The sequence below is a fragment of the Zalophus californianus genome, chromosome 7 (genome assembly GCF_009762305.2).
Source record: "Zalophus californianus isolate mZalCal1 chromosome 7, mZalCal1.pri.v2, whole genome shotgun sequence".
In the NCBI taxonomy this organism is placed as follows: domain Eukaryota; kingdom Metazoa; phylum Chordata; class Mammalia; order Carnivora; family Otariidae; genus Zalophus; species Zalophus californianus.
In genome coordinates this window covers 134,741,099-134,760,608 of record NC_045601.1, presented here as the reverse complement: position 1 = coordinate 134,760,608, position 19,510 = coordinate 134,741,099, and the positions used below count along the sequence as shown (strand labels likewise).

Genomic DNA, 19,510 nt, shown 5'->3' with positions numbered 1-19,510 from the left:
AACACACAAAGGAATATATTATCAAAAGTTTGAGGGGCACCAGAACCAAAGATTAAAATTTAGACCTACAAAGGACATTAGGTATTGCACCATTGGATACAGACTATTAAATAGGTAAATGCAAAGTTATAGAGATAAAAGATGAATTAAAAAATGAGTAAGGAATAAGATTTTATCAAACATGACTTTAGAAAGTTACTGACATTAAAAACCCCCCAAGGGTGTGCTTCAACAGCAATTATATACAAGTGAAGAAAGAACATAGTGATGTAGAAGGAATCTCTGAGATAAGTGGAAAATATGAAAGACGAGTTAACAGAGAATAGTTCTAGAAGATCTTCAGGTTGAACCAAATGAGATGACCAGTGTTAGTCTAATTTTGATCTGTAAAGTTAGAGTTTCATATGGGTCAACTTATCTAATAAATGTTCTAGAAAGAATGAGGGAAAGACAATGTAGGAGAAGATCAATATACAAAAGATAAATAGAATTACAAGGAAAAAACCAGATAAATCCATAATCAAAATGGGAGAATTTTAATACATTCCTCTTAATTGAGAGGGAAAAAAAAAAACAGGTAAAATAAGTATGGATATAGGAGATTTAAATAATGTGATTAACAAACTTCACTGGATGGACAAATGTAGAATACTGTCCCAGCAAATATAAAATACAGGTTCCTTAAAGCATATTTTTGGAACATGTAAAAATTGACCAGGTACTGAGGCATAAAGCAATCCTCAACAAATTTCATGTAAGTGAAGTCATACAGAATATTCTCTGATCTCACTGCAAATGAAGCTGAAAGTTAATTCAGGAAAACAATTTTGAAGATTCTGTATGTTTGGAAATAATATTATGAATATTTATGGCTCAAAAAAGGAAAAGTATTGAAAAATTTAAGAATTGAAGGGAATGTAACCAGTTACTGCACAGAGCCAGATTAAGAGTTTATGAACAGTTCTGACAAATTTGAAAAGTTAGATGAAATGGCAAAAATCCTAGAAATTTTTACCAAAACCAATTCTAGAAGCAATTCAAATCCTAAATAGTATTATGGTCACTAAAGAAATTGTAGTTAGTGATTAAAAATTTTTTCTGCTTAAGAAAGCAGCAGGTCTGCAGAGTTAGATAGGAGATTACTATCAGACTTTCAGGGAATCCACCATTTCAGTGTTAGGCAGACTTTTGCAGCAAATGAAAAAAGAGGAAACTGTGCCCAGCTCATAATGAAACCCAACAAGGGAAGTATGAGAAAGTGACATTGAAGTCCAGGCTCATTCATGAGTGTAGATATAAAAATTATAAACAAAATAAAGTCATCATCTCTCACCTAACTTGTGTTATGTGTCAACCCCAAACCCTCAACCAACTCGCCTAAGTATATTTAAAACCAGCAAAATGTCTACCCGTGAGTAGCAGTCTGTTAGGGTGTAAAGTGCTCAAGGCATAGTTTTTCTGATTACCAAAACCTTGAACGTATTGGTTTATAATGAACAGTTGCTTATGTGCAGTGATGGGGCCCCTCAACACTAGCAACATGCAAGGCCTGCATCTCCTTTATGGGTGTGCTCCTCATACTGTCCCATGATTGTGATATGCTGACAATTGTATTTGAAATATAATTTGAGAATCTTCTTTCACATTGTTTTAAAATGTGTATCAAGCTTAAATATAAAGTTTTCTTATATAATATTAGCCAGAACCTTGTATTGTTATGTGTATGTCCTGTGAGTGCTGGATGATAGAAGGCCTTCTGCCAAGGAGACATTCTGCAGTGCATGGTTGTGTTGGCAAACCCAGCAGTGCCTAAAAAACAAAATACTGTACAGTAGGGTTATTCCAGGATTGAAAAGTTGACATTAGAGATCTTTTTTTTTTTTAAGAGAGAGAGAGAAAGTGGTTGGGGGGAGAGGTGCAGAGAGAATCTTAGGCTCCATACCCAGCATAGAGCCTGACTCAGGGCTCAGTCTCATGACCCTGAGATCATGACCTGAGCCCAAATCAAGAATCGAACACTTAACTGACTGAGCCACCCAGGCACCCCAACCTTAGGGGTCTTTTAAATGCAATTGACTGCATTAACATATTAAAGGAGAAAAATATATGATCATGAGTTGCAGAAAATACAGTGGACCAGTTGTACAATATAATATAATCAAATGTAGAAATTCAATAAAATTAAGTATCTATTTAGAGTAAAATGATTTAGCAGGTTTTTGTAGAAGATAACTTCTTTGTCCTGATATCTGCCAAAACCTGCAGTATTTGACTTGCAGTGCATTGATCCCATATTCAACCATCTTGCTAAATCCTCTTTCTTTTCTTTTCTTTTTTTAAGATTTTATTTATCTACTTGAGAGAGAGGGAGAGAGCATGAGCAGAAGGGAGGGGCAGAGGGAGGGAGAGGGAGAAGCAGGCTCCCAGCTGAGTAGGGAGCCCGACTTGGAGCTCGATCCCAGGACCCCAGGATCATTGACTTGAGCTGAAGGCAGACACTTAACCAACTGAGCCACCCAGGAGCCCCTAAATCCTCATTTCTAATAATTTGTATTTGGGTGTGGGAATTCTTTTGTGTAGATGGTAGGTTTTAATTTCTTCCCTCCTAATGTGTACAACTTCCATCTCTCCATCATGTCTTTTTACACTGGGTAGAACCTCCAGTATAATATTGAATAAGAGTAGATGAAGAACTTGATTCACATTTTGGCTCCCTCAGAGTTGAATGTGAAAGGGAAATGACATCTTTTGGGAAACAGTGGAAGACCTTTAAGACCTCAGAGTAGAGAAAGATTTCTTAAGGAAGGCATAAAAAGCACCAATCAAAAATATTGATAGTTTTTATCAGGGCTTCTACTCATTAAACAACACCACAAAAAAGTTAAGCAGTTGATAAAACAGAGGACACAAGTGTTCAGGAAGTATGAGCAGCATATACAAACCAATAAAAAGAGGGCAGAAGGGAGCAAAAGATATGACCAGGCTTTTTATAGGAGAAAAAATAGGAGTGGCCAATAAACATGAAAATGTGTTTCAAGATGATTAGAAATCAAAGAAATACACGTTGAAACCACAGATTTATAATCATTAGATTATCAGAAATTTAAGACTTGAGTTTCTGTGCGGATGGTCATTTTGCAGAGGACTGTTTTGGTTTCTTCCCTGGGAAAAAACCTGATGAGGAGCAGCTAGAACCAGGGAGTTACGTCCATTGCCACAAATGCATTAGAAAACATATTGGTGGGGCACCTGGCTGGCTCAGTTAAGCGTCTGCCTTCAGCTCAGGTCATGATCCTAGGGTCCTGGAATCAAGTCCTGCATCAGGTTCCCTGCTCAGTGGGGAGCCTGCTTCTCCCTCTCCCTCTGCCTGCCACTCCCCCTACTCGTGCTCTCTCTCTCTCTCTCTCTCTCTCTCTCTGTCAAATAAAGAAAATCTTTTTAAAAAATTAAAAAAAAAAAAGAAAACACGCATTGGCATTAAGTAGGAGTTGAAGTTGGAGGTACCTCTCCAACAGCAGCTGTGCTCCGGGGGATATCTCCAGAGCATTGCATCTCAAGCTTTCCCCTGATAATACTGGTGTGGCACATACTTCCCTCTGGTAATGTTGCCAAGGTATTTATTACATAGTACAGATGATGCTACTTGAAGTCAGAGGTAGCTAGACTGGGGCGGTCTGATGACCCCAAGTCCCGTTGAGCCACTCTTGTCAGATGAGAGCAGTACCTCGGATGCATCTGTAACTCATTTGTGAAACTTGCACGTGTGCAGCAGGAGATTTGTACCAGAATGTTTGAGCAGGTTTTTTGAAACTTTAGACAGTCACACAGTCCCATCTACAGAATAAATTACAGTGTTATTCATAAAATCAAATACCATACAGCAGTGAAAATTAGTGAACTGCAACTGTGTGAATCAGCATGGATGAGTCCCACAGTGTTCAGTGAAGACCGTATCCTGTAGAGGAGCTTTAACAAATATTCTTTTGATTGTAAGAAGTATTTTATAATAAAATATATAGGAGAAAGAATTTCTTGTAAGATATGTTGTTGAGTTTATGCTATTTGGGGATCTTAAATTTATTCATAGAGTTATTTTAAGATCCACATCTTATCAAAAGTGCCACTGTTGCTTTCCAGAAATACAGTACTCAGCTTTAAAATGAAAATTTAGGGGTGCCTGGGTAGCACAGTTGGTTAAGCGTCTGACTCTTGGTTTCAGCTCAGATTGTGATCTCAGGGTCCTGAGGTTGCTGCCTGTCAGATCAAGCCCTGCATCGGGCTCCACGCTCAGCGTGGAATTTGCTTAAGACCCTCTTTCCCTCTCCCTCTCCTTCAGCCCCTTTCCCCAGCGTGCACATGCTGGCTAGTGCGCCCACTCGCGCGCTCTCTCTTTCTCTCTCTCTCGTGTGTGCACACGTACCTGAAAAATCTTTTTTAAAATTTTTGTTTTTTTTGTTTAAATTCAATTAACATATAGTGTACTGATAGTTTCAGAGGTAGAGTTCAGCAGTTCATCACTTGTATATAACACTGAATGCTCATTACATCTCATGCCCTCCTTAATGCCCGTCACCAAGTTACCCCATGCCCTCAACCCCTCCCCTCCAGCAGCCCTCAGATTGTTTCCTATGATTAAGAGTCTTATGGTTTGTCTCCCTCTCTGATTTCATCTTGTTTTACTTTTTTCTCCCTTCCTCTGTGATCCTCTGTTTTGTTTCTTAAATTCCACGAGTGAGATCATATGATAATTGTCTTTCTCTGACGTGTTTCACTTAGTATAATACCCTCTAGTTCCAACCATGTTGTTGCAAATGGCAAGATTTCATTTTTTTGATGACTGAGTACTATTCCATTGTATATATATATATACCACATCTTCATCCATTCATCTGTCAGGGGACATCTGGGCTCTTTCCATAGTTTGGCTATTGTGGACATTGCTCCTGTAAACACTGGGATTCACGTACCTTTTTGGATCACTACATTTGTATCTTTGGGGTACACACCTAATAGTGCAATTGCTGGGTCATAGGGTAGCTCTGTTTTCAACTTTTTTAGGGACTTCCATACTGTTCTCCAGAGTGGCTGCACCAGCTTGCATTCCCACCAACAGTGTAGGAGGATTCCCCTTTCTCTGCATCCTCGCCAACATCTGTCGTTTCCTGACTTGTTAATTTTTGCCATTCTGACTGGTGTGGGGTGGTATCTCATTGAGGTTTTGATTTGGATTTCCCTGAAGCCAAGTGATGTTGAGCACTTTTTCACGTGTCTGTTGGCCATTTGAATGTCGTCTTTGCAGAAATGTCTGTTCATGTCTTCCCATTTCTTGACTGGATTATTTGTTCTTTGGGTGTTGAGTTTGGTAAGTTCTTTATAGATTTTGGATACAGCCCTTTATCTGATATGTCATTTGCAAATACCTTCTCCCATTCTGTCGGTTGTGTTTTGATTTTGTTGACTGTTCCCTTTGCTGTGCAAAAGCTATTTATCTTGATGAAGTCCCAATAGTTCGTTTTTGCCTTTGTTTCCCTTGCCTTTGGAGATGTGTCTAGCAAGCAGTTACTGAGGCCGAGGTCATAGCGGTTGCTGCCTGTGTTCTCAAGGATTTTGATGATTTCCTGTCTGACGTTTAGGTCTTTCATCCATTTTGAGTCTATTTTTGTATATGGTGTAAGGAAATGGTCCAGTTTCATTCTTCTGCATGTGCCTGTCCAATTTCCCCAATACCACTCATTGAAGAGACTTTTTTCCACTGGATAGTCTTTCCTGCTTTGTTGAAGATGAGTTGACCATAGAGTTCAGGGTCCATTTCTGAGTTCTCTGTTCTGTTCCATTGATCTTTATGTCTGTTTTTGTGCCAGTACCATACTGTCTTGATGATTACAGCTTTGTAATAGAACTTGAAGTCCAGAACTGTGATGCCTCTAGCTTTGGTTTTCTTTTTCAACTTTACTTTGGCTATTCAGGATCTTTTCTGGTTCCATACAAATTTTAGGATTATTTGTTCCAGCTCTGCGAAAAATGTTGATGGTATTTTGATAGGGATTGCATTAAATGTATAGATTGCTCTGGGTAGCATAGACATTTCAACAATATTTGTTCTTCCAGTCCATGAACATGGAACATTTCTCCATTTCTTTGTTCTTCAATTTCTTTCATGAGTGTTCTATAGTTTTCAGAGTACAGATCCTTTGCCTCTTTGGTTAAGTTTATTCCTAGGTATCTTCTGGTGTTGGTACAATTGTAAATGGGATCAATTCCTTACTTCTCTTTCTTCTGTCTCATTGTTAGTGTGTAGAAATGCAACTGATTTCTGTGCATTCATTTTATACCCTGCCACTTTGCTGAATTCCTGTATGTGTTCTAGCATTTAACTTAGTTTCTCTGTTGCTAGTTTCGTCTATAAAATGGCATAACCACATCTACCCTGCTTACCATACAAAGTTGTTTGGAAATCACATGAAATTAAGTACCCCAAAGCATTGAACTGTTGAGTTTGGTATTCATTTTCTTTTGTCTTCATGCTCCTGCTGCAGTGTCCACCAGAAGGAATTTTGGAATGAAGCACCGTGGGTTTGTCTTAACTGCTTAAATTTGATTTCCTGGTGTTTGCTGGCTTTATTCACAATTGTTTATTTAGAGGCGGAAAAATTGGCCTTTTTGTGATAGATCATTTCTTATCATTAAGTAAAGTTTAAGTATAGTGTTTTAGAACATTTTCTTCTGCTAGCTTCTCACTTCTTCCTTTTACACACCCCTGTAGCACAATCCCTAGAATACTGATTGAGGGCCTGGACTTGAGTGTCAAATTCCGTGGGATTGATCTCAGTCCACTGTAGCCCTTGGGAAAGAGAGATAACTTCATTACACCTTAGGGTCTTCATCTGTAAAATGGAGGTGGTAGAAGTGGTCTGAACAAGGTAATATATATAAATTGCTTAGCACAGGCTTGGCACATGGAAAATGCTCAAAATGTTTTTAATATTATTGCATAATTATCGATAATGATTCTGAGAATCCGTTCAGTCTCTCATTCTTTTAAATATAAATGGCATTTTAATGTATTCTTATATTTTTCTGTGTATGCTTCTTCTATCCTGTATTGAGAGTATAATTTTCAGTTTTGTGGAAGTCATGAACTAGATTGCAGTTGTTATAATACTGATATTGCACTTTAATTTTCAGTAAGAAATGGTTAATATCAAAAATTGTTCTCGATTTTTCAAAATAACTTAATTAACCAGGGTAGTTAAGATTTAACTGACTATAAAAAAATACATCATATATCAGCAAAAATAGATTTTATTTATCCTCAAATCAGCCCTTGTGATATAGAAATTATTTTTTCTTTTTTAGAGTTTAAAAACTGAAGCTAAGAGAATTTGGGAGACTGCTGCGAGGATATAAACACGAAATGGGCAGGATTTGTTTTGTTTCGTTCACCGTTACATGTCCGTAGCCTAAACAGAGCCTGGCAGACAGGGAGTGGTCAGTAGACGTTTGTACAGATGAATTTTATGAATGCAGATCCTTGTGTCAAGCCTTAATTTCCTCATTATGGCACAGCCAGATATGTTAGCATTGCTCAGCGTTTCTTAAACTACTCTTAGGCATCTTTATAAAACTGGTTGGCAATAGGCATTTTTAAGTATACAAAATTAATGAGCAGTGCAGCTTGAGTAAAGCTTGGTGTCACCTCTCCAGCTCAGCAGAAGCTTGTCCAGGAGAGGTGACGTGGTCTTCTCTCCAGTGTGGGCTGGAAAGCAGTGGGGAGGTGTGTGAACTGGGGGACACCGTAAGGAAACCAGGCGTCTTTTAACCTCTCTGAGTTTAGTTCTTTTGTTGCCATGTTGGGAATTTCTAGAATATTAAAATGTAGAAACCGAAGCAATCTAGAACCACATACAAATAATTTTGCATCTAATTTTGATATTTTTATTTCTCTGAAGTTCTTTGTTACCTTAGTGGGATTCAGTAAGAATTTGTTGTATTCAGGGGCACCTAGGTGGCTCAGTCAGTTAAGCATCTGACTCTTGATTCTGGCTCAGGTCATGATCTCAGGGTCCTGGGATCAAGCCCTGCATGGGGCTCTGCGCTCATCAGGGAGTCTGCTTGTTCCTCTGCCCCTCCCCCCCATGCTCCTGTGCGCACGTGCACGCACTCTCTCAAATAAATAAAATCTTTTTAAAAAGTCTTAAAAAAAGAATTTGTTGTATTCATGTTCTAACTCCAGAAAAATCTTATTGGAATATGTAAAATGTCTTTTTTTTTTTTAAACTTAACTGTGAACTCTGATTTACAGGTAAAATTTAAATGCATTTTCTTCTCTTATATAATGAATTTTGCAGTCTTTGTATTTATTCTACTACTGTGGTTATCTTTCACAATTCTTGCTTATCATTGGTGGTGTTTTCAAAAGATGACCTCTCCCTGCTCCTTCTAAATCTTATTCTAAGCCCTTTCCCTCCTGCCATGTTAAGACCAAAACAGAATTTTCTGGGAGAAACTGATGTCTGTCATTTTCTCTACAATGTTCAGTAAAAGAAGTTGGCATTCCTTCAGGCTAGTCTAGTATGTCACAGCCCTGCTATTAGGAGCCCTTTACATTCGAATTCCTTCTTTGTTAACATAAGTGCTATTTTCCTTTTTTCCAGAATCCATCACTTGCCTTAATTCCTTCATGTACAAGTACTATTTACCTAAATGCTGTGTGTTCCTGTCAAATATAAATTGAATCGTATATATTCTAAATGCATTCAGTAACTTTTCTCTTCAAAAAAGTCCTTTTGTAAAGCAAATAATTACCTGGTAATTGCGGTTTGGGTTGTTTTTGTTTTCTTTTCAGTTGTTAGTGTTGGGTTTTTGATTTATTTTTTCTAGATTTGGATTTTCAAATACATGGTTTACTTAAAAACAGGGTATAGTTAGAAGTGATTTCTAAGGTCAGTTCTGAACTTTCCCTTCTCCGAGTTAAGATGCAGCGAGACAAGCAGTAATTTGAGGTTTTCTGCACTGAATGTTAAGTTGGTACTTTTTTAAGAAAGAAAACAACTCCAGTTTTCTCGGGGTGTCCTGTTGTGGATACTCAGTAGAGGGGTTTTAAAGATAACAGTGAGTAACTCTCATTCTGCCAACTGTCACTTCCTTGTGCCTGAAATCTGCGTTTACCTTACCCTTGCTCCTCTGTGTTGCAGCTGGTGGACAGCGAGGTGGTTATGCTTTCGGCACACTGGGAAAAGAAGAGGGCGAGCCTGGTCGAATTACAGGAGCAGCTCCAACAACTTCCCGGCTTACTAGCAGATTTAGAATCCATGACAGCAAACCTGAGTGAGTTTTATGTTTGTATCTGTATATCACTTTTAGGAATGAGAAATTCAAAGGATAGAAATTCAAAGCCCTCTAAGAATACATTAAATTCTTGGTTAATACGATTTTTTGGAAAAGAGTTACTTATAGTTAATTTCATGTCTGATTAACACAGGATTGGACAGGAAATAGTTTTAAAGTATAGAAATTATTTCCAAAATATACCACTAACCTTTTCTGCCTCAGTTCAGCTCTGGAAACACAATTATAATTTGTTGGTTCTTAGGGTGATTCAGGGTTGTGTGTGTGACATTGGATCTCAGTTTAAAAGTATAAATATATAGGGGCGCCTGGGTGGCTCAGTTGTTTAAGCATCCGACTCTTGATCTCAGCTCAGGTCTTGATCTCAGGGTCATGAGTTTGAGGCCCACACTGGGCTCTATGCTGCACATGGAGCCTAATTAAAAAAAAAAAAAGTACAAATATATAAAATAAAAGGGGTTATAGTGACTTTGTTCTGGTTGTAGAATATACTCTGGAAGTTACTGCTTTAAAAATTAGGTCTGCCTAAAGCTTCGTATCTTGAAATGTGTTTTTTTTCCCTCCTTGAACACTTGAGAGATGAAACAAATCCAGGTAAATCAGGGTGCCTGTTTGGCTAAATTTATATCTGTGGAAGTTCATATTTTTTTGTTTTCATTGGAATGAATTAGGCTGATATTCCTTATTTCTTGGACTTATAGTCAAAAAATTCCCTTTTATGTTTGATAGTACCACATGATAGGATAGTATCATGGCTCACTCTTACCAAGCTTAAGATCTTAGTGAAGTGTAAGAGGTAGGAGTATCTACATGGGAGATAAACTTCCCGGGCCAGTAACCTGATTCAGTCTTACAGGTAAGAAGGTACGGGTACCTTATCATTTCTTTCTGTTTTTCAATATTACCCTTCTTAAGCAAAACCAAAATGATTTACAAAGCCGGTAATTAGTAAATCATAAAACAGTTTTTGTGTGTGTGGATGACATGGACCTGAATAGTATTTGGGATGCTGTTGCTGATAACAGTAACTAACATTTACAGCACCTATCATATGTCAGAGACTGTGAGGTGCTTTATAAACGTTCTCTTTAATCCTCACATGAACCCTTTAAAAGTAGCTATTATCATCCCATTTTACAGCTCAGGAGAGTGAGGCTCAGAGAGACTGTGACCTGCTCAGGGTCACACAGTTAATAAGATGTGGATCCAGGATCCCAGTCACGGTGATGGTGTCCTGAGCGGGGAATGAGACAGGATGGCAACTGTCAATAGTCTCATGAACTGTGTGCTTTTTTTTTTTAAAGATTTATTTTATTATTAGAGAGCATGAGTGGGAGGGGCAGAGGAAGAGGGAGAAAAGAATCTCAAACTGAGCACGGAGCCCAGTGCAAGACCTGAGATCACCACCTGAGCCGAAATCAAGAATTGGACACCTACCAGACTGTGCCACCCAGGCGCCCCTCATGAACTGTATTCTGAAAGCCCTGGTTACCTTCTGGTATCAGTGTTCGGTTAGTTCTGAAAGCGGGGCGTGAAAAAGAGATCCTGGGTCTTAAGAGAAATGTAAAATAGCTGTGATTGTCTTCTGCCCCACTTCCCTCTTGTGGGTATAGTAATGATCCTTGTCCAGCCTTTGATAGCTAACTAGAGAAATAGCCTCCAAGACATTTGGGATTTTCTTTTTAGCCACTTTATTTTGGCTTATCTTCCTGCATCTGTCTGAGTCATTTGCTTTAGATGGGTTGTGTATTTCTTTGCAGATAGGAAAACCTCCCTTCTTTTTTTCCTAGCTGGGAGTAAACTCTGTTGATGGAGGTTCTTTGATACCACTTTACTGATTAAATGCATTTTGCTACAATTCTAATTACTCTCCTAGTTAATTCTGCTTGGGAAATGCAGTTCATATAAGTCTTTCTTAAAATAGAATATATAGGCATGCCTCAGATATTGTGGGTTTGGTTCCAGACCACTGCAGTAAAGCAGATATTGCAATCAAGTGAGTCAAATGAATTTTTTGGTTCCCCAGCTTATATAAAAGTTACGTTTACACTATACTGTAGTCTGTTAAGTGTGTAATAGCATATGTCTAGAAAAATTATGTACCTTAATTAAAAAATACTTCATTGCTGGGGTGCCCGGGTGGCACAGTCATTTGGGTGTCTGACTCTTGGTTTCAGCTCAGGTCGCGATCTCAGTGTCCTGGGATCGAACCCTGCATCGGGCTCTGTGCTCAGTATGGAATCTGCTTGACATTTTCTCTCCCTCTCCCTCTCGTGCTCTCATGCACTCTTTCTCTAACATAAATAATATTTTAAAAAAGTACTTCATTGCTAAACAGTGCTAACCATCATCTGAGTTTCCAGCAAATTGCAATCTTTCTGCTGATGGAGGGTCTTGCATTCATGTTACCGGCTACTGACTGATCAGGGTGCTGGTTGCTGAAGGTGGGGTGGCTGTGGCAAGTTCTTAAAATAAGACAGTATTGAAGTTTGCTTCATCCATTGACTCTGACTTTCATGAGTGATTTCCCTGTAGCTTGTGATGCTGTTTGATAGCATTTTGCCCACAGTAGAACTTCTTTCAGAATTGGAGTCCATCCTCTCAAACCCTGCCGCTGCTTGATCAACTAAGTTTATGTAATATTCTAAATCCTTCATTGTCATTCCAACAGTCTTTGCGGCATCATCACCAGGAGAAGCTTCCGTCTCCGGAAGCTCTTTCTTTGCTCATCCATAACAAGCCTCTCCTCACGAGGTCTGATCATGAGATGGCAGCAGCGCAGTCCCATCTTCAGCCTCCACCTCTAACTCTAGTTCTCTTGCTGTTTCCACCACATCTGCAGTGACTTCCTCCACTGACGTCCTGAACCCCTCAAAGTCATCCATGAGGGTAGGAATTGACTTCTTCCAAACTTCTGTTCATGTTGATATTTTGACCTCTCCCCATGAATCATGAATGTTCTTAGTGGACTCTAAATGGTGAGTTTTTTCTGGAAGATTTCCAATTCGCTTTGCCCAGATACACCAGAGGAATCAGTATCTATGGCAACTCTCGTCTTACAAAATGTATAAATGTATTTCTTAATAAGACTTGAAAGTTGAAATGACTCCTTGATCCATGGGCTGCAGAATGGATGTTGTGTCAGCAGGGATGAAAACAACATATATCTTGTTGTCCATCTCCACCAGCTCTTGGGAGACCAGGTGCATTGTCAGTGAGCAGTCATATTTTGAAAGGAATCTTTTTTCCTGAGCAGTAGGTCTCGACAGTGGGCTTAAAATATTCAGCAAACCATGTTGTAAACAGATGTGCTGTCATCTAGGCTTTGTTGTTTCATTTATAGAGCAGAGGCAGAGTAGATCTAGCATCATTCTTAAGGGCCCGAGGATTTTCGAAAAGGTGAATGAGCATTGGCTTCAACTTCAAGTCAGCAGCTGCATTGGCTCCTAACAAGAGAGTCAGCCTGTCCTTGGAAGGCAGGCATTGACTTCTCCTCTCCAGCTGTGGAAGTCCTGGATGACATCTTCTTCCTATAGAAGGCTGCTTCATCTACATTGAAAATCTGTTGTTCAGTTGCAGCCACCTTCATTAACTCTCTCAGCTCGATCTTCTGGAGAACTTGCTGCAGCTTCTCCATCAGCACTTCCTGCTTCACCTGGCACTCGGTGTTACAAAGATGGTTTCTTTCCTTAAACCTCATGAACCAACCTCTGCCAGCCTCAGAATTTATTTCAGAGAACTGAAGAGAGTCAGGGCCTGGCTCTGGATTAGACTTTGGCTTAAAGGAATGTTGTGGCTGGTTTGATCTTTGGTCCAGACCGCTCAAACTTTCTCCATGTTGGCAATACTACCGTTTTGCTTTCTTGTCATTCATGGGATCATTAGAGTAGTACTTTTCATTCCCTTCAAGAACTTTCTCTTTGCATTCACAACTTGGCTAACTGCTTGGTGCAAAAGGCCTAGCTTTCAACCTGTCTCAGCTTTCGACATGCCTTCCTCACCGAGCTTAATCATTTCTAGCTTTTGATTTAAAATGAGAGATGTGTGACTCTTCCTTTCACTTAAACACTGAGAGGCCATTGTACAGTTATTAGGCCTCATTTCTGTATGAAATGTTTAAGCAACTTAAATGTCTTGGACCGGGTGCTGATATTCTTTACAATAGGAAAAGATTTTAAAGCCAGATTTGATGGCGTAGGTTATATAAACATATATCTATATCATGAATGTAGTGTATGAATTCATTTTTTTATTATTATGTTCAGTTAGCTACTATATAGTACATCATTAATTTTTGATGTAGTGTTCAGTGATTCATTAGTTACATAAAACACCCAGTGCACATCACAACACGTGCCCTCCTTAATACCCATCACCCTATTACCCCCTCCTCCCTCCTCCCTCCTGAGACCCTCAGTTCGTTTCCCAGGGTCCATGGTCTCTCATGGTTCATCTCCCTCTCTGATTTCTCCCCCTTCAGCTTTCCTTCCCTTCCCCTGTGGTCCTCCCTGCTATTCGTTATGTTCCACATATCAGTGAGATTATATGACAGGTGTCTTTCTCTGCTTTACTTCACTTAGCATAATCCCCTCCAGTTCCATCCATGTCGATTGCGAATGGTGGGTATTCATCCTTTCTGATGGCTGAATAATATTCCATTGTGTATATGGACCACATCTTCTTTATCCATTCATCTGTTGAACAGCATCTCAGCTCTTTCCACAGTTTGGTTATTGTGGACATTGCTGCTATGAACATTGGGGTGCATGTGGCCCTTCTTTTCACTACATCTGTATCTTTGGGGTAAACACCCAGTAGTGCAATTGCTGGGTCGTAGGGTAGCTCCATTCAACATCTTGAGGAACCTCCATACTGTTTTCCAGAGTGGCTGCACCAGCTTGCATTCCCATCAACAGTGTAGGAGGGTTCCCCTTTCTCCACATCCCCGCCAACATCTGTCGTTTCCTGTGTTGTTAATTTTAGCCATTCTGACGGGTGTGAGGTGGTATCTCATTGTGGTTTTGATTTGTATTTCCCTGATGGCTGATGATGTTGAGCCTTTTTTCATATGTCTGTTAGCCATTTGTATGTCTTCTTTGGAGAAGTGTCTGTTCATGTTCTGCCCATTTTTTGACTGGGTTATTTGTTTTTTGAGTGTTGAGTTTGAGAAGTTCTTTATAGACCTTGGGTATCACCCCTTTAAGTTTATGTATCATTCCTAGATATTGGAACCAGTGTCTTAAATGTTTGCACATATACTACTGGATTCTTTTATTTTTTTGCAGCCTCAAAATATCTCTTATCACCTTAATACTTTGACGTAATATTAAGGCTTAGTCAAGCAATAATTTAAAAAATTTTAAAAGCTAGGAAATAGTAACTGACCTGTATATAGTCACAGGATTCTCTTAACTTCTTTGAACTTTGTGCTCTTTTCCTGTCAGATCTGATACCATATTCAGCCAGTCCCACCATCTTCCGGGCTACGCGTCCTTTTTAAAAAAGTCTTGCTCTGCCCTCTAGACTACCTGCCCTTATTACAGAGTAAAGGACTTATGTGATGTGAGCGATCTGAACCTTTGATGATGCTTTTAGATGCCTTATCCTATGGCTTAATAAATATGACTCCTGATTACCTGATCCCCCAGGAATTGTGAAGTAAGACTGGATAATCCCTTCATTTTTTTTTTTCAAATGGAGTGTGATCCATTCATCTTACATAAGCCTGTGTAATAGATAATTACTGGTAGTTTGATGTTTAAAAAAAACGATGAAGATACGCTGGGAACTAGAGAATAAGGGCTGTGGCCTCCTCTCATGTCTGGGTTTGGATCCCAGTTCCACAACTTCCTGTGAGACCCCATGCAGGCTTCTTGACCGCTCCAAGCTTGTTTCTTTGCAGAAAGAGGATGAGAGTCCCTGCCTCAGAGGGTAGTTGGAGGATTGAACGAGATGACAGATGTAAGGAGAGCACTCGGCTCAGTGCTTAGTACCTAATGAGATATCTACCGTGTGCCATGGGGCTCTTTGTAGGCTCGGGGACTATAACACTGAACAGGACTGGGTACCTGCCATCAGGATGCCCACGTTCTAGTGGAAGTCTCTCTAGCCTTTGCAAATTTGCAAAACCACTCTTCTTTGATAGAAGGGTTTGGATGGATGTTACGCAATTGAGCTTATCCTGTAAAATTGGGTAGAATGCAAAGCCACAGCATGAAATGTGGTAGATGAACAGTGTCGTATTCTGATCATTGGTAGATCATGTATAAGGAGAAAAAATGGAATGTTGTCAACCAGATTCGTCCTTCTTCTGAAATAACCACAGTGTGCATTTTATCATAAAACTGGTAATATGTGTGAAAAGTATTGAATTTTCTTGAACTTCCACTAGAGGGTAGCCTAACCCTATTCCTTTATTGAAGTTTAAAATGTCAGTGGCTCCTCGGAGTTTTTGCTCTTGCTTAGTTTAAGTGACCTACTTCGAAAAGACTGTTCTCTTCTTCCAGAACAGGAGATTCTGTGAATTCTTAGATAACAGAGTGCTGTAATAGTGACAGCCATAGACTGAGTTTGTATCTTTCTTTTGATCTGACCTAACCTGATACATTGTTGTTTTGCTGTCTTTATGGAATTTGAGAGCGTCTGGCAGGAAGGCTGCCCCCAGCTACAGGTGTTTTGTGAACTAGGTTTATTTTATTGTTCAGGTTCCTTTCTGGGAGGAGGAACATTAACTCTCTTTAGACACCTTTTCCTGTGCTACCCAGATCTCGTTCAGGCCATAACGGCATTTGCAAGCTAATGCACTTCTTAAAGTTCCTTGTTACCGCAGCATCATTGCTGTATTATCTTATTACGTAAAAGGGTAATGTAAGCATTTGAAGGATCTTTGAAGCCTTTTAGTACCTGGTCTCTGTGACCTCTGGTTTTGCAACCAAAGATTTCTTTCTTCCTCGAGGCTAATTGTTTTGTTAGAAAAGTACTCATTAAGTATGAAATAATTTTAGTGTGCCACCCCATCTTCATATATAAGCGGTTACACTGCAGATAATACGTATTTCAAACAAATGGCACAAAGAAAAATTCCAAGCAGAATTGCTCTTCCTCCGGGATGGTCTTCTCACCAAGGATTGTGAGGCTCTTCCCTGCACAGTTGTCAGGCATTCCCACATGGCTTTTCACAATAAAATTCCACCTCTCTTTTCCACTGGTCGCTGAATGAGACACAGGCTGTTGGTGTAGCGAGCAAAATGGTCAGGTTTGAGCTTGTGAGGGTATATTTGTGTCCGTGGAGCCCTGCTAGTGTTTTGTATGCGTGCGTTCTATGTTTGGGTTACCAACTAACTCACATACACGATTCATTTTGTAATGGGAAATGAGCAGGTTGTGACCAGGACATTCATTTTCTGCCATTTAAATGCAATATAAAATATTCAGAGTACTCATCACATATATATGCTTGTAATTATTTAAAGGGATTTTTAAAAGTTTCTACTGTGAAAAAGGAAGAACATTTATTTTTGTCAAGATAGTTCTTCTATATTTGACTCCTGATTTCAAGCCAGTTAAGAGTTAAAATGGAAAATTTCCATTGCTTTTGCTGCTCTAACTCACTGATGAGGGGCCTGGTCTGACATATTAATAACAAAAGTACCATAGTGTTGCCTAATGTTTTCTAACTTCTCTGCCCATGTTTAATTCATCCTTTTACAAAATTTAGCATAAGCTCCTATATTTAAGTTAGATGAACATGAATCATACATTTGCTTTTTTGGTTATTATTCGATGTTTTAGTGGGATAGAGTCATTCTTAGTTGAATTCAGTAGACTAGGTATTAGGGGATACAAAGATGCAAACATTCAGTTATTACCCTTAAGACCCTTACTGATTCCTGAGAGAATACGCAGGAATATATAAATAGTTGATAATATCAGAGTATAAGCTCTGTGTGAGGTTCAGAGGTGTGTGGAGGTGCAGAAGAAGGGGGAGGGCAGGCAAGCAGAGGCATCTCACGAGTAGACAGAGTCAGAGAGACAGGAACGTACATGAGTCGTCTTAGAATGGTGAGTGGTCCCGAAGGAAAGTAGTAGTGAGATTGGAAAAGTAGGTTGTGACCCTGGGGGGGGTGATAGGTTTCTGAATACTAAGTTAAGGTGTTAAACTGGATTCTTTTTTTTTAAGATTTTATTTATTGATTTGAGAGAGAGAGAGTGAGCGCATGAGCAGGGGGAAGGGGCAGAGGGAGAGAGAATCTCAAGGAGACTCCCCACTGAGCAGGGAGCCCAACACAGGGCTCGATCCCAGGACCCTAAGATCATGACCTGAGCTGAAGGCAGACGCTTAACAGACTGCGCCACCCAGACACCCCTAAACTGGATTCTTAAAGTACTCAGGAGCTTTAACTTTGTAGAGGAGAGAACATAAATACAAATTTGGTGGTAGCAATGAAATGGCCACTGAGTCTCCCAAGCATTTTAGATCTAGATTAACTGAGCAGGGAGCCTGACATGGGTCTCGATCCCAGGACCCCAAGATCATGACCTGAGCCACCCAGGCGCCCCTAGTTTGTTTCTTAGTAGTAGTTCCAGGTTTGGTACTAAACCAGTCACATGCTTCACTTGGTCGCCATTTTATTAACACAAGAATGAACTAGGATGGCAAGTTCAGTGTGTATCTAGAAGAGAATTTCTCTCCATGAGAAATGAATTGGCCTGACTAGGTATCAAGTCATTTCATTCAAGTTTCTGGTTTCATTAGTTCTCTAGTCAACCAAGAGAGCTAGACTCTAAATAGAAATTGCTATCTGGGGCGCCTGGGTGGCTCAGTCGGTTAAGCAACTGCCTTCGGCTCAGGTCATGATCCTGGCGTCCCGGGATCGAGTCCCGCATCAGGCTCCCTGCTCCGCGGGAGGCCTGCTTCTCCCCATGCTTGTGCTCTCTTTCCCTCTCTCTGTCAAATAAATAACGTCTTTAAAAAATATATCTATAAAAAAAAGAACTTGTCGTCTGTCCAAATAAAAATCAAAAAGGTAAAAATATATATATGTCTTCAAATATAGAACAGTTATTGATTCCATTACTTATTTTCTTTTTAGCAAAATCATTTAAAGTTTAATTCCCCTCATTTGTAAGGGATCTTAAGTCTAACAACATAGTTTTGAGTATAATTTTTAGGCATGTAAGTTTGCTAGAAAAAAATGAAAATTTTATTGATATTTTGGTCTGTTATATCTGTAGGTGTTTACATCATGATCATTTCTGGTATGCCAAATTACTAGTTTTAAATGACTTTTATGTGGATGGCTCAGTCGGTTGAGTGTCTGACTCTTGGTTTTGGCTCAAGTCATGGTATGATCACAGGGTCGTGCGATCGGGCTCCCTGCTCAGTGGAGGGTCTGCTTGAGATTCTCTCCCTCTACCTCTCCGTCTGCCTGTCCTCCACTCACCACCACTTGTGTGAGTGTGCTTGTGTGCTCTCTCTCTCAAACTCTTGTAAAAAACAAATAAATAAATGACTTTTATGGAACTTAGCTAATTTTTATAGTTTTTTCCCTGTATTTTTTTTTAAGATTTTATTTATTTATTTGACAGAGAGAGAGAGAGATAGCGAGAGCAGGAACACAAGCAGAGGGAGTGGGAGAGGGAGAAGCAGGCTTCCTGCCGAGCAGGGAGCCCGATGTGGGACTTGATCCCAGGACCCTGGGACCATGACCTGAGCCGAAGGCAGATGCTTAACAACTGAGCCACCCAGGCGCCCTTTTCCCTGTATTTTTAATAATCAGTTATAAACTACTGTCAAGTGCTAAGTTAGGTATACTTCGTATTTATATTTATGTGTAAGTATATAGTATATACTTTGCCCCATTGGACCCTTTTGACAGCTTTGCAAGATGTGCATTGTTAGTCCTTTTTTACAGATGAGATGTCTCACCTCATTGTAAGGGACAGAGCGGGGTTTCCAAGCCTGTGCTTCAAAGCCCTCCTCCTCATTGGTCCCCGGTACATTAAGGATAACAACGTAACATGCATGATACTGCAGGAACCAAGTAGCTTAGACTTAAATGGATTCCATATTAAATTTAATTATTCTAGTTCTTATCACTAATCAAAGTGAAATAGCCTTTTAAATAATCCTATTAGCTATGATCGCCTTTTAAGACCCCGT

General features: G+C 39.6%; 1 protein-coding gene across 1 annotated transcript in view; it reads left to right on the top strand.

The window, feature by feature from the left end:
- The window catches only part of DTNBP1 (dystrobrevin binding protein 1), a 121,700-nt gene that overhangs the window by 19,803 nt on the left and 82,387 nt on the right, over positions 1-19,510 (top strand). The window contains exon 5 of the mRNA XM_027603922.2: positions 9,195-9,327. Coding sequence (XP_027459723.1) covers positions 9,195-9,327 — 133 coding nt within the window. The remainder of the gene's footprint in view (positions 1-9,194; positions 9,328-19,510) is intronic.